This window comes from Mesocricetus auratus, unplaced genomic scaffold (genome assembly GCF_017639785.1).
Source record: "Mesocricetus auratus isolate SY011 unplaced genomic scaffold, BCM_Maur_2.0 Super-Scaffold_100691, whole genome shotgun sequence".
Lineage (NCBI taxonomy): Eukaryota > Metazoa > Chordata > Mammalia > Rodentia > Cricetidae > Mesocricetus > Mesocricetus auratus.
Window position 1 is genome coordinate 42,379,733 of NW_024429267.1, and position 12,430 is coordinate 42,392,162.

The 12,430-nt window shown below is 44.0% G+C and overlaps 1 protein-coding gene across 3 annotated transcripts in view; it reads right to left on the reverse strand.

Annotated features, from left to right (window-relative positions):
- Positions 1–4,531: 4,531 nt before the first annotated feature.
- Dnajc13 (DnaJ heat shock protein family (Hsp40) member C13) overlaps positions 4,532–12,430 on the reverse strand; it is a 107,742-nt gene continuing 99,843 nt past the window's right edge. For 2 of the 3 annotated variants that reach the window (XM_005074831.4, XM_040739574.1), the window contains 2 exons: positions 9,918–10,017; positions 4,532–5,370 (listed from right to left, as the gene is read on the reverse strand). In XM_005074831.4, coding sequence (XP_005074888.1) covers positions 5,264–5,370; positions 9,918–10,017 — 207 coding nt within the window. In that variant the 3' untranslated portion in view covers positions 4,532–5,263. Of the gene's footprint in view, positions 5,371–6,182; positions 6,292–9,917; positions 10,018–12,430 lie in introns of all 3 variants that reach the window. The other variant, XR_001196785.3, reaches the window with a different exon arrangement.

Sequence of the window (12,430 nt, forward strand, 5' to 3'; positions counted from 1 at the left end):
TGTATATGCCCTGGGCCAGTGAGACATCTCAGAAGGTAAAGGGGACAACTGACACAAAGCCTGGTTCTCTGAGTTTGATTCCTGGGACTCATGTGGTAGAAGGAGAGCCAGGTGAAAGCTGTCCTGAGATCTCCAGTTGGGTGTCATGGCACACACACGGCCATAATAACAAACACATCAAATAAATACATAGGGTAAACCCACAGAATCAAGCTAGTGAGAGATCACTGACTAGGGTCTGAGAAATGGGAAAACTACATTAATATAGGTGACGATGGTGTGACTGGGACAATATATGAGGCCACTGGCTGTGGGTTCAAGATCTAACACTAATGCACAGACTGACTTAGTGGAGCCCATTCTATATGGAGAATACCTTGCCCAGCCTAGACACAGGGGTGTGGGTGGAGAGGTGACTTGGTCCTGCCTCAGGGAGATGATGGGACAGACTTAGTAGACTTCCTAGGGAGGCCTTACTCTCTCTGAGGAGCAGATGGGGAGGGGAGGTGGAGGGGTAACTGGGATTGGAATGTAAAAAATAAATGAATAAAAGAAAAAGAAATATATAGTTTTAAAATTATAAACCCTTTTAGCTTTCAGAACAAAAGAATTCTGCTTCCCAAAGTGGCATTCCGTTGTCTGGAGGATGAAAATGTTTTCTCTGAATGACGGATTCCACCTTGTGTGTGCTGTTCTTCGCTGCCCGCGCCCCTCCCCCTCCCCCAGCAGGGCCTTCCTGTTTGGCCCCAGTCACATTCATGCTCGCAGGCTGGAAGATTACACCTGTCAGCACTTACACCAGGGTCTCACTGCAAAGATGTTCCACCCTGCCTTTAGGAAAGTCCCTGCTGCAGGAAGGGTGTGGTTATCACTCAGTTCTCTATCTGCTGATAATGGCTTCTGCTCCCATCTCCATTGCTCAGAACCCTGACCTCGCCTTGATCCTGGCTCATTAGACAGGTTTTAGCTCAGTCTTAACCTTGACAACTGCCTGGAACTCATTCCACTTCCTGCCTTGGGATGCGGAGAAACTTGAGAGATTCATATGAAGGGGGCTTGTGGATCACATAAAATAACCTATGACTGTCGTTTGAGCAAAAACTCTAGTCGAAGTGATTTTCCTGAATTTAGGCAAAATTAAATATTTATAGAATTACTTCCATCTGACCTTTCCTTTTAAAGGCAAATAACTCATTCCCCCAGTGACTCAAACCACATCTCCATAAACTGTTCTTTGAAACAAAACAAAACCAAAAAACCTGAGGGGGCAAAGCTCCTTTTTCCTTTGTTCAGCAGCCACAGAGTGAGGTGATGTTCTTTGCCGGGACTATGCTTTATGTACACTATCCTGAACAACTGAAAACTCCTGCGTGCTATGATAACCACATAATTCTGTGATAGAAACCGCATGCCTTCGCAATGTTAAAAATGTCGACATTCTTATTTGTGTATGTAACCAGGGTTTCTGTGACCAGTTCTGGGTTTCTTATACAAACAATGGTAATTAATGTATGTATCCTCTTTTATAAGCTCTACAGTAAAGATGTTTCTAACTTCCCATCCCCATTTCCTACACTCAGTGCCATGACCTACCTCTCTAATCTCTGAATTTAAAAGTCAGCGGACATTCGCATGGACATTCCCTAATGCAAATGTGAAGTTATTTGTTTTCTAAAATGAATAATTATTAAAGACCACACCTAGTAAGCCAGCCCAGGGGGAATGCAAAGGAACTGGAGATGTTTCAGATGTTTCTGCTAGTGAGGGAGAGGCTGTTGCCTGATGTAACGTTTTTAATTGTCAACTTGACACACTAGAGTCACCTTGGGAGTTTCAGTGAGGGATTGTCTAAATCAGGTTGACCTGTGAGACTGCCTTAATTAAATCAAATGATGTGGGAAGATCCAGCCCACTGTGAGCAAAAGCGTCCTTTACGCAGGGGAGTCCTGAACTGTCTAAACAAATGATAATATGCTCTGATAAATGTTGTGATCATGGCCACAAAATATTGTACTGTTTTAGCTGTTTTCACTTAGAGCAGTGGGTCTCAATCTGCGGGTCACAACCCTTTTGGGGTCAAATGACTCTTTCACTGTTGTTGCATACCAGATATTTACATTTCAGTTCATAACAGTAGCAACGTTGCAGTTTTGAAGTAGCAACAGAATAATTTTATGGCTTGGGGTCACCACAACATGAGGACCTAAATTAAAGGGTCGCTGCATGAGGATACCGTGTGGACATTCTAGCTGAAGGGTGAGTGAGTCCCACTCACATATAGGGAAGAGTAGATGGCGTGAGACTTTACTCTGTATAAATGATGTGTAATTTTATTGTCTACTCAACAGGATAAAGAATCACCAAAAAGAAAGGCCTGTGTGGGATTTTTCAAGTTCAGGTTAATTCAAATGGGACGGCCAAATCCAACTGTGGGAGGCCTCATTCTAGACAACACAGAAAAGATGTGTTGCTCTCTGCTTTCCAGTTTTGGACACAATGTGACTTGTGCCCTCCAATGCTCAGCCAAGACAAACCCTGCCATAAATGCTTTGGTGACTTACTTTGTCACAGAGACAAGAAAAGCAACTACTATAATACATCAGGCAGCTCTGAAAGGAACGCGATTCAAAACTGACTTCCATGTAATTCAAACACTGATTCATTTATTTCCGTAATTTTCCATTTGGTATTATTGCTGGGTCACAGATGATTCCAAGTGACTGAAATGGCAGAGAACGTGGGCCTACTCTTTAAGAGGCCATACACACCCTCCCAAAACTCAAACATCTAAGTTCCAAGTTACGTTTCTTTTTATTCCTCTAAGTGCTAGTCCCCAAATGCCAACAATGTAGTTTCCTGGTTTACACGTATGGGTGACTTAGGTGTGATTTATCGCGTGAAAACCCTCACGTTCAGAGAGAGCCATGTCTCTGACTGACCCTGGCATTCTTCACTGCTGCCCTGAAGGACTGTGCACTACTGGTATCTTGTGAGTGCTGTTGCCTCTCTGCAAAATACACCAAATTGGTCTTACCCAATACATCCTTTTCTTAATTTTTCAACAATATACTTTGATCATGTTTTCACCCCTGCCCCAGAACTTGCCAGATTCTATCTCCCCCTACTCATTCAACTTTGTTTTCTGTTTCAAAAAAACAAAAATAGAAATATGAAAAAAACCACAAAAACAAAAACCAACCAACCAACAACCACCACCACCACCAAAAAAAAACAAAAAACAAAAACCAAACCAAAACAAGGAAAAGACCAATTAGGGCAAAACGTGCCAAAAACAAAGAATCCCCACAAAATGAAAGAGAAATCTACAAAAATACCACTGAGTTTGTTTTGTGCATGGGTCCCATTGGAGAAAACTGACTTTATAAGTGGGTATCCATTGTAGGAAACTTCCTGGTTAGGGGTGGCATCCTGTGCCTACTTCCCTCTCTGTGCCTGGAACCCCATCTGACTTCAACCTGCACAGGTCTTGTGTGTGCTGCCAGCCTTGCTGTGTCTAGAAGACACCATTTCCTTGGAGTCATCCATCACCTCTAGCTCTTAGAATATTTTGCCTCGTCTTCCAACATAGATCCCAAGCCTTGATGGGAAGGGTTTGATAAGGACATACATTTTAGGACTGAGTTCTCCAAAGCCTCCCTCTCTCTCTCCACATTGGACAGATATGAATCTGTGTTAATTCCAATTTACTGTGAGAAGAGGCTTGTCTGATGAGGACCGAGAGAGGTCCTGATCTATGGCATAGCAGTATGTCATTAGAATTCATCTTATTGATACGCTCCTTAGCAGAATAATAGTATTAGGTATTCCTCTAGAGACCATGAGCTATGTAGTCTCAGGTTCCTGGTCCCGTTAGCAGTCTCAGACACGCTCCCATCTCATGGGGGGCCTTTACCCGAGCAAAGGTGGTCGGATACTTGTGTAACACTGTGCCGTCACTGCACTAGTGTCTCTGGCAGGCAAGTCTCGGTTGTAGGCTCCAGGGTTTGTGGTTGGGTAGCACTGATGACTGCTTTCTCTTCTAGTAGTGTGCAGGTTACCGTCTAGTACCATCAACATTAGTCAGCGGGGGTAAAACTTCTAGTTTGCCACCAAGCAACTTCTCCATGTTCGATGTCTTCAGGAGCTGGGCCTTATCAGGTTGTGGAGAATAACCAATAGCCTGTGATGTTTAGAGGTTTACACAGGGCCTCTTTAGCCAACAACTGAACAAGAAGTAATCCATTCCTGGCACTGGAGGTTTTACTTGGTGGCATAAAGTATCTAGCTGTGGCTTTGTCTCCTCTATTATTTGTTGATTCCATTTAGAGTTCTACAATGCATTTTTTAGGAAGCAAATACAGCAGTGGTTCTCAACATAAAAAATAACTGTTCTTTGTTTCTGGTTAGGAATGAACAGAGGTAAACAGCTGTGCATGTGAGCACAGCGCTGAACCTGTCTCCTACTGCTCCCTCACTCACAAAAGTGAACATGTAAGAAGCTTTCAAAGGGTAAAATTATAGAACAAACATATCTCATTAACAAAGCAGTCAATTCCCTTTATTTTTAAAATTTTATGTACACATATGAATGATCTGTATAATGTACATTCAATATAGAAAGCTTTATATATTTGATAATGTATAGAACATTTCACAATTACACTAATCTCTTACATAACATCTTGACATCCATTTTAGTTTTAATTTTTTGCCGTTCAGTTTGGTGAAGCCTGTCATACACACCGATGTGCACCGAGCTCTCAGAGAGTTAGTTAATGATTGAGGACCTGGTCACAGGTGGAGGGACAGAAACCTACTGTCTGACGATGGGGGGAAGACGGCTGTCGAGATCCGGTGCAGGAAAGGAAAAGTGCCCTTTTCTGGGGATAAGATTTAGCCCAATTTCTGTAGACTGCAGCTTAACTCCACAGTCACAGCAATTAAAAAAAAACATTATAAAAACTAGGGAGAAAGTTTGTCTTTTTGATTCACAGTCTTGTAAACAGATATAAAGGAACAAAATGTGCTTTCATACATCAAGAAAAGAAATCTTGTGTACCCATGGAGGCTGACCCAGAGTGCTTTCTCGAAATGTGATATGCCAGAATCACTGACTCTTTTCCTAAATAAAAATATATTTATAGAAAAAGGAATAACACTGTCATGAAAGCAGGAGAAAGGCAGCAGGAGTCTGTTTCAACGTGTTGGCTGTAGGAATGTAGACGCAGCACTGGCCTTTCAGTGTTTATTGTCTCTGAGTGTTTCAAGTTTGATAGCCAAGGTCCCCTGCCTCATGGTCTACAGGAGGCGGAAGGTTAGACATGGCCGATGAAGATGTACCTGCAGTAAGGTAGCCAGCAACTCCAGGGCCTGCAAGAGAGAACGGAAAGCAGGTACTTTCTGCATCAGTCAGGTGGGCATAGTATCCAGTACAAAGCACTGGGAAACTTGGAAATGAAATGACACAGCAGTGTGTTCATGGCTTGCTCTTATATGATACAATTAGAATAATTTCAAAATTCATGCAGTAACACTGGTATAGAAACAGGGAGTTTCCCCTCTTTTCACACCAGGGACGTTCAATCTTATAATAATAACAATTAAATAAACATCCAGGGTACTTACAGAGCTATGTTACATGGAAAAGATGGAACAAGCAGCTAAGGACACCCCCTCCCCTTCCAGCCCATCTCAAAGTGATGCACGACTGGATTCGACATAAGCAGCTGCTGAGAGCATTCCAGTTAACCTGTTTTCACTTGGTGCAAAGAAAGGTCACTTTAGTAAGAAACACCCAGTGAACACAGCTCACTATGTAAGGTCTCTTTGCAGAGGAAGGTTCTGGACATCCATCTCATAGGTCAGAAGAATGCTCCAAAGAAGGCATGAGCATTTTAGCTGCAGCCTCATGTATTATGTCTGTCATGAAAAGGTGACACGTGGAAACTCGTCAGCAGTCCTAGGAGCACTTGCTTTGGTCTCTGGAGCTGACTTTGAGCACCGCGCACATTTGCTTACACATCTCAGATGCTTCACACAATGGAACAAGCGCTTGCAAGAAGAACGGGTGTAGCCCAGCACAGGGGCAGTGCTTAGCGAGCAAACAAGGCAAATGCGTATACCGGAGGGTTAGGACAGGAAAGGCAGTGCGAGCAGCATGCATTGAGCAAAAGGTTCTCTACCTGCTTCAGAGAGCTACACAGGAGTTAGCAAGCTGCCTGGCAGAGCGGTTCTAAAGCCCACTCCTGAGGTGAAGGGGGCTGCTGCCAGTTAGAAGGGAAGGAGAGACACCTGGGGGGAAAAAGAAATGTAAGCAGCAAGGGAGTAGTGAGGAAGTGCACACAGCAGAGCAATGATGCAGCTAAGGCAACAGGATGGACGGAGGACAGAGGCCATCAGTCACTTCATCTCACGTCTCACCTTCTGAGCACCTGACTTAGATGGGAAACAGCTGTCACACACTGTGCATGTGCCAGCGAGGCCCAGGGTGACTCTGCCTGCACGAGCTGGGACTAAAGCTAACCAGAGTGCCTGGGCACTTGGAGCCATGTACCTTTAACACAAAAAGGATTTTCCCTTCTTTAGGTCTTAGGGGCCTACGCCATCAACCATCTGCCAATCATCAAACCAGTCGTCCCACAGACCGCACAGGAAAAAGACAACCAAACAAACCAGTGAAGCTCAGAGATAAAGTACCACACTGCTCTCAACTCCAGGTAGAAACACCATTACCACAGGATTAGCAGGTAGGCGCAGATGAGCAAAACCACAAACACTACAGAGGGTATGGTTCCTAACAATTCAGACTGTGGACTATGGTGGCAGCTCACAGACAAGCCTCTGAGCATGCCTGTGGGGGACTGTCTCAATTATGCTAATTGAGCTGGGAGACCTATCCACATGGGTGCACCATTCCCGCAGCAGGGGATCCTGGATGCATAAGATGGAGACTAGGAGCTGAGCACCAGCACGCACACATTCATCTGCCTCTACTGATTGTAGATCTGTGTGACCAGCTGGTTCCAGGCTTCTGCTGCCTTGACTTCTTCACCATGATGGACTGTGTCTTGAACAACTAAAATAAACTCTTTCTTCTTTCAATTGCTTTTGTCAGGGTATTTTAGCATGGCAATTTGAAAAGAGACTAAGATGTGGGCTCAATTTGATTCATATCAAAGTAGGAGGTTATGATATCAAACCATGGAGGCTATATACAAAAGCAGGCAACACTGAAGTCACTGGGGAATCCTGGGTAAACTCAAGAGGGTGATGGGGTGCTGGGACACAGTGATCACACTTGCTGATCACATAGTCATACACACAAAAACTTTACAGATGCATGGAACTGTTTCATCAACTTAACTATATTGCATAGGATAAGAGATACTGAGAGGCATGAAGGCATTCTGAGCTGAAAACAATTTGGAACTTGTAGAACAGAATCAAAGTTATGAAATGATGGGCTTATAAGAAGCTAATTCTACTCCCATCCACCACAAAAATGAATTTTAGAGGGCTCTAAGCCGACTGGCACCTAGCAGTTCTTGGATCTACAAAAAGCATAAGTAACAGCACAGTGTACTACATCACAGGAAGACTCTAGGAGAGGCACGCATAAAGAAACAGGTATCACAGAACGAAAACAGTGTGAACACTGGTGTCCTGTCATAACTGCCAACCCTAATTAACCCTACTCAGGACTTGCACATCTTGATCTTGAGCATGGGACCAACTGGCATTTGCTCAGCAGTCAGGGAGAAGAAAAGCTACCTTTATTTGTAGCTTACTTTGAAGCAACCTTCTCCTCAGAAAATGCTTATTTCCCTGTCTCTTAAACAGTATCCACATATAACTGCCAAACACACTCAAATACTTCAGTTAGAAAGAAGGTTTGGGGTGTGTTTTCTCACAGTATCTTAGTTTACTTGTGAACTAGAGAAGAGCTGGTTACAATCTGTACCATATGAGGATTGGGTTTTAATTAAATTCTGATTAAACTCAACATATAAAAAGTATTTGGGAACCTGGGCGGTGAGGAAGCATCCCCTCAACTGCAGGGGACCCTTTGTCAGAAGCAGAACCTTTGAAGCAAAGGTTCAAAGTCCTTTCAAGGGAGTGGAGTAAAACCAGTGGGAAAATCCTAAGTAACTAACATCTTGAGAGAGAACATTCCAGTCTGATGAAGTGCCAGGAATGGAGCAAATCTAAGGCAAGCGTGGCTCACAGCCCAGCCTGTCCAGTACAGACATGCCTGTAGACTTCAGCACTGTGCAGAAGTTCCAGCCCTTTCCAAGGGAGGGGATGGGGTGTTTCACCACTGCTACTTGGCTGTGCCTGTCCAGACATTTGTCAATGTCATGCTGCTACTTAGAAGCCTCATTCATCCTAGGGATACGGGCAAACGCAAAGGCACAGACAAGGCTCGCCTTACTTCCTGCACACACTCCTCACTTCCGGTATCATACTAGGAAATGTAGGTGTTGGTGAGCAGCACAGTAATTAGGGACTTGGGATGGGGTGAGGTCCTCAGGAACTCCAGGTCTCTAGGAGAAACTATCACCTCATCTAATCCCAGAGCCCTGGCTAGAGCAGTAGTGTCAGGGACACCTGGAGCTTTTACTTGAACATGATGAATGCTGGGTACGTGGGGAACAGAAGCATCATGGGAGGCATCTGAGGAGCAGTACCAGTCCTTCACCTACTTCATTCTTTACTAAGAAAACTAGGTCCCACTCCCCAACTGTAGCAGATTTATACCAAAAGTAATGCCATGAAAATGTGGCCTGTCACCTATCAGAAACACTCCGAGAGGCTTTTGAAAGGCACGGATACACTCTTACCTAGACAGACAGTTTTAAGTGAGAGAGGAAGGTGCGGGGCAGACCAACACCACATTCTACATCTCTCCACAGAAAACAGGAAGAGGACACAACCCACAGGACCAACAGGAGAGTCCAGATTTAGGGTTCTACTCCAAGTAATATTAGGAGTATCTGATACTAAAGTGATACAGGAGACACAGATATTTAAGTCACCACAGGAAGGGGAAACAATAGTGTCATGACCAAGTTGAAAATTGAGAGCAGAGAAACTATTCTCTGAATCCCCTGGATCTGAAAATTTGAGAATCAAGTCTTTATGATTCTTACAGACCTCTATGAGAGCAATCAAGATTGTTAAAATAATGGATCTGTGTGCAAAGCACTGGCTGTTAACATTTTTCTCTATCTCCATCAGCTCTGGCTACATCACGTGGGGCTATCTATTTATATGCTACCACTTCAGGCAGGCGCCAAGAGTGGTCTCCTAGTCACAAGGCAACACATTCACAAGGCAAAATCCACACTGCAGATCTTCAGAGGAAAGGGAGTGCTTCGCTTTTAGTACAGCAACTGAGTGTTGCGGCTTCTCAGAGCAAGCCAATTATGGTTTTAAATACCATGCACTGGTGTGTCAAATGAGTATGTCCTGAGCATCATGTAGTTGTGTCTTCTGAGACCTCAGCAGTCTTATTTGTAACAGCACTGATATATTTCCCCATGGGAAAGATAGTTAACCAAACTATACTGTGAACTTTTGAAGCTTCACTCTGTTTAGACGGAAAGGACATAAGGCTTCTGATACATTCTTTTCACACATTCAAGTTAAACATTTACACACACACATACTACACATCTAACCTGTCTTCTGCTAACATACTGAATCAAAACTAGGCACAGTGCATGTTTTTGTCATAAACATCCAACACCACACTCCATACGCTGTCCAAGGTTAAGACAGATACGTATGAAATGCTCACAGCACCCCCCCAAAATAGTAGCCAGATGCCTAGGTGACAAGAGGAATGCTATTTTAAGCCTGGTCAGGGCAGGAAGTGGGCTTGTGGCTTCTGCCAGGAATCTCAGGGTCTGACTTACCTGTGAGGTATCCTGCTGTTTGAGAGTCAGAAATGAACAAGTCATGTTTCTGGTCTTTGAAGGCACTCCAGACTGAAGAGCGGGAGAGGATTTCATTCACCTGCAGAAGTAAAGCAACCCCCCTATTTAGCATTATTATGTCAAGGACTAGTCATGGCAAGACTGAACCAAGCAGGAAAAACAACTTCCAAAGGCAGAAGGCCACTGGGAAAGGACCAGGAACTGGTGTCCATCACACACTGACTCCCAGGCACTGTGCCGGGCACATCTCACTGAACCAGACCTAGGAAGAGCTGGGAGAAAGATGCTGAAAACTGGACTTACAACTTTAAATTAATCCTTCAAAGAATGTGTTGTGTCTTGTGAGCAGACCATGAACAACACATATGAGGAAATAAATGAATGACAAATCATCAGAGTATCACATGTAAAATGGGTAAACATTTTACAAAATGCACACATACAACAGAATTACTGTGTGAATATGTACCAGACTGAGATGGAAGATTATAGAAAACAGCAACTTAAGAGGCTGTCAGTGTTAACAGAAGTGTTTGCTGAGCACCTCTCTTAGGTGCAGACCTGGAGGACACGATTCAGAGAGTCCCAGAGTCTCACAACCGGGTGCAGACACTGAAGAGGACTCTTCATGAGTCAGGGCAGGCCCCATTCCAGCCTGGGCAGGAGCAGCAGCAGATGGGGAGCTGAGATGCAGACGGAAGAGCTCTGGTTTTAGGAGGTACTGTTCTCTTTTATCCCCTTCTCTGGGAGCAGAAGGTGGGTGTCAGGGCCACTTGGCTAATTTCATCCCTAGAAACGCCAGTGCAGGAAGGGAAGACAGGTGGCCACAGGGAGCCTCTGCTTGCCGTTCAGAGCACTTGGAGGCACACCAGTTAATGACTGAAGCAACAAATGAGCGTCTCCTTCAGTGACAGCAAGAGTGTTTCTTTTCTTGAAACTCAGAAGCCTAACTTCACTAAAGGAAAGTTTAGTAAAGTATGTTTAAGCACAAAAAGAACATTTGCACACAGGAATGACCTCCACTGAACGGATGAATGGGCAAACAAACTGTAGCAATTTAAACATACAAGGGAATGAAAAGACTTAATCTACCCCACAACATGGACAAATCTCAATGCTAAAATGAAATACACGTAACAGAGAGATTCGTATATCAGAAACAGAGTAGTGGCTGCATGGCTGGGGTTGTGGGACAAAGAGTAAATTACCAGTCACAGATAATAGTGTGCTCAGGAGCCAGGCAGGGTGGGATTATCACAATGCTGCTGAGGTGGGAGAGGCCAATTTGTGGTTCACTATAGTTAACTTCATGTTACGTGTGACAGCTTTCAACTTATGGGCTGTGGCCACTGGTAAACACATACTTCTCATGGTCTTAGGAACTGAGACACTGCTAAGCAGCAAAACTACTGTTATGAAGTAGCAATGAGAATAAATTTATGGTTGGAGTTCCTGTGGCCATCGGAAATCTGTGTTTTCTGATGGCTGTGCCCCACAGGTGGAAAACCACTGATGTAGAATAAGCTGGTTATGACTGTGAGGGACTGCCTAAATTGCCTTAATTGAGGCAGGAATATCTGCTCTGAGCATGTGAATCTCAGGCCTTTGAAAATGGCTTACAAGAGGAATCTGAAGAGTCTGGGAGTGTGGATTAGAAAACCCTTGATCCCTGAAAAAGAGAGAATAGTGGAATATTCTGGAAGACAAGAATGCTGAGAGACATTAGGATAGTCAGAGCCCAGCTCATGAGCTTCCTGGGGAGGAGGACTCTCTGAGAACCAGGCTAGGAGGCATTTGTGTGATGTTTGGCCAAGAATCTGGCCTAATTCTGCCCACAGACTGAGAACTTGGGTGAAATTTAGTTTAAACATAATAAATTTATTTGTATGGCAGAGGAAACTCTACAACAGGAAAACATTCAAGCTGATGCTAAAGAGGTTAGTGCCCTGTTGTACAACAGAAAAAGCGCGCCCCGGGGCAAAATCCCACCCCTCAGAGGTCTATCTGAGAAGTTCCAGATTCATTTAAAGGAAGGGAGCCTGCACTAAAGGATTTTCCTGTTCCTCGAAAAACAACCACGAGGAAATCAAAGGCTTCAGAAGCAACAAAACAGAGGCGCTGGAGAGATGCTCAGTAGGTGAGGTGCCTTCTGCCTAGCCTGACAACCTGTATTCAATCTTCAGGATTTACACAGTGTAAGGAGAGAATAGACTCCTGCAAACTGTCCTCTGACCTCCACATGTGAGTTCTGGCATGGACTTATGCATGCATGCACATGCACACACACACACCTCGTTAAAATGAGATTAATTAAAAGCTATGATGAAAAGTAAGTCCTTTAAGAGGCCTGGAATCAGCATACATGCAGCTAAAACACATTACTGCACAGCCACTTGGTAAAGGGAAAAGAAACTGGCACTTTTCAAGCACTAATAAATTTTAAATGATGTTCAGATCTTTTCAATGGCACCTGATTCTAAACTAAGTGTTTC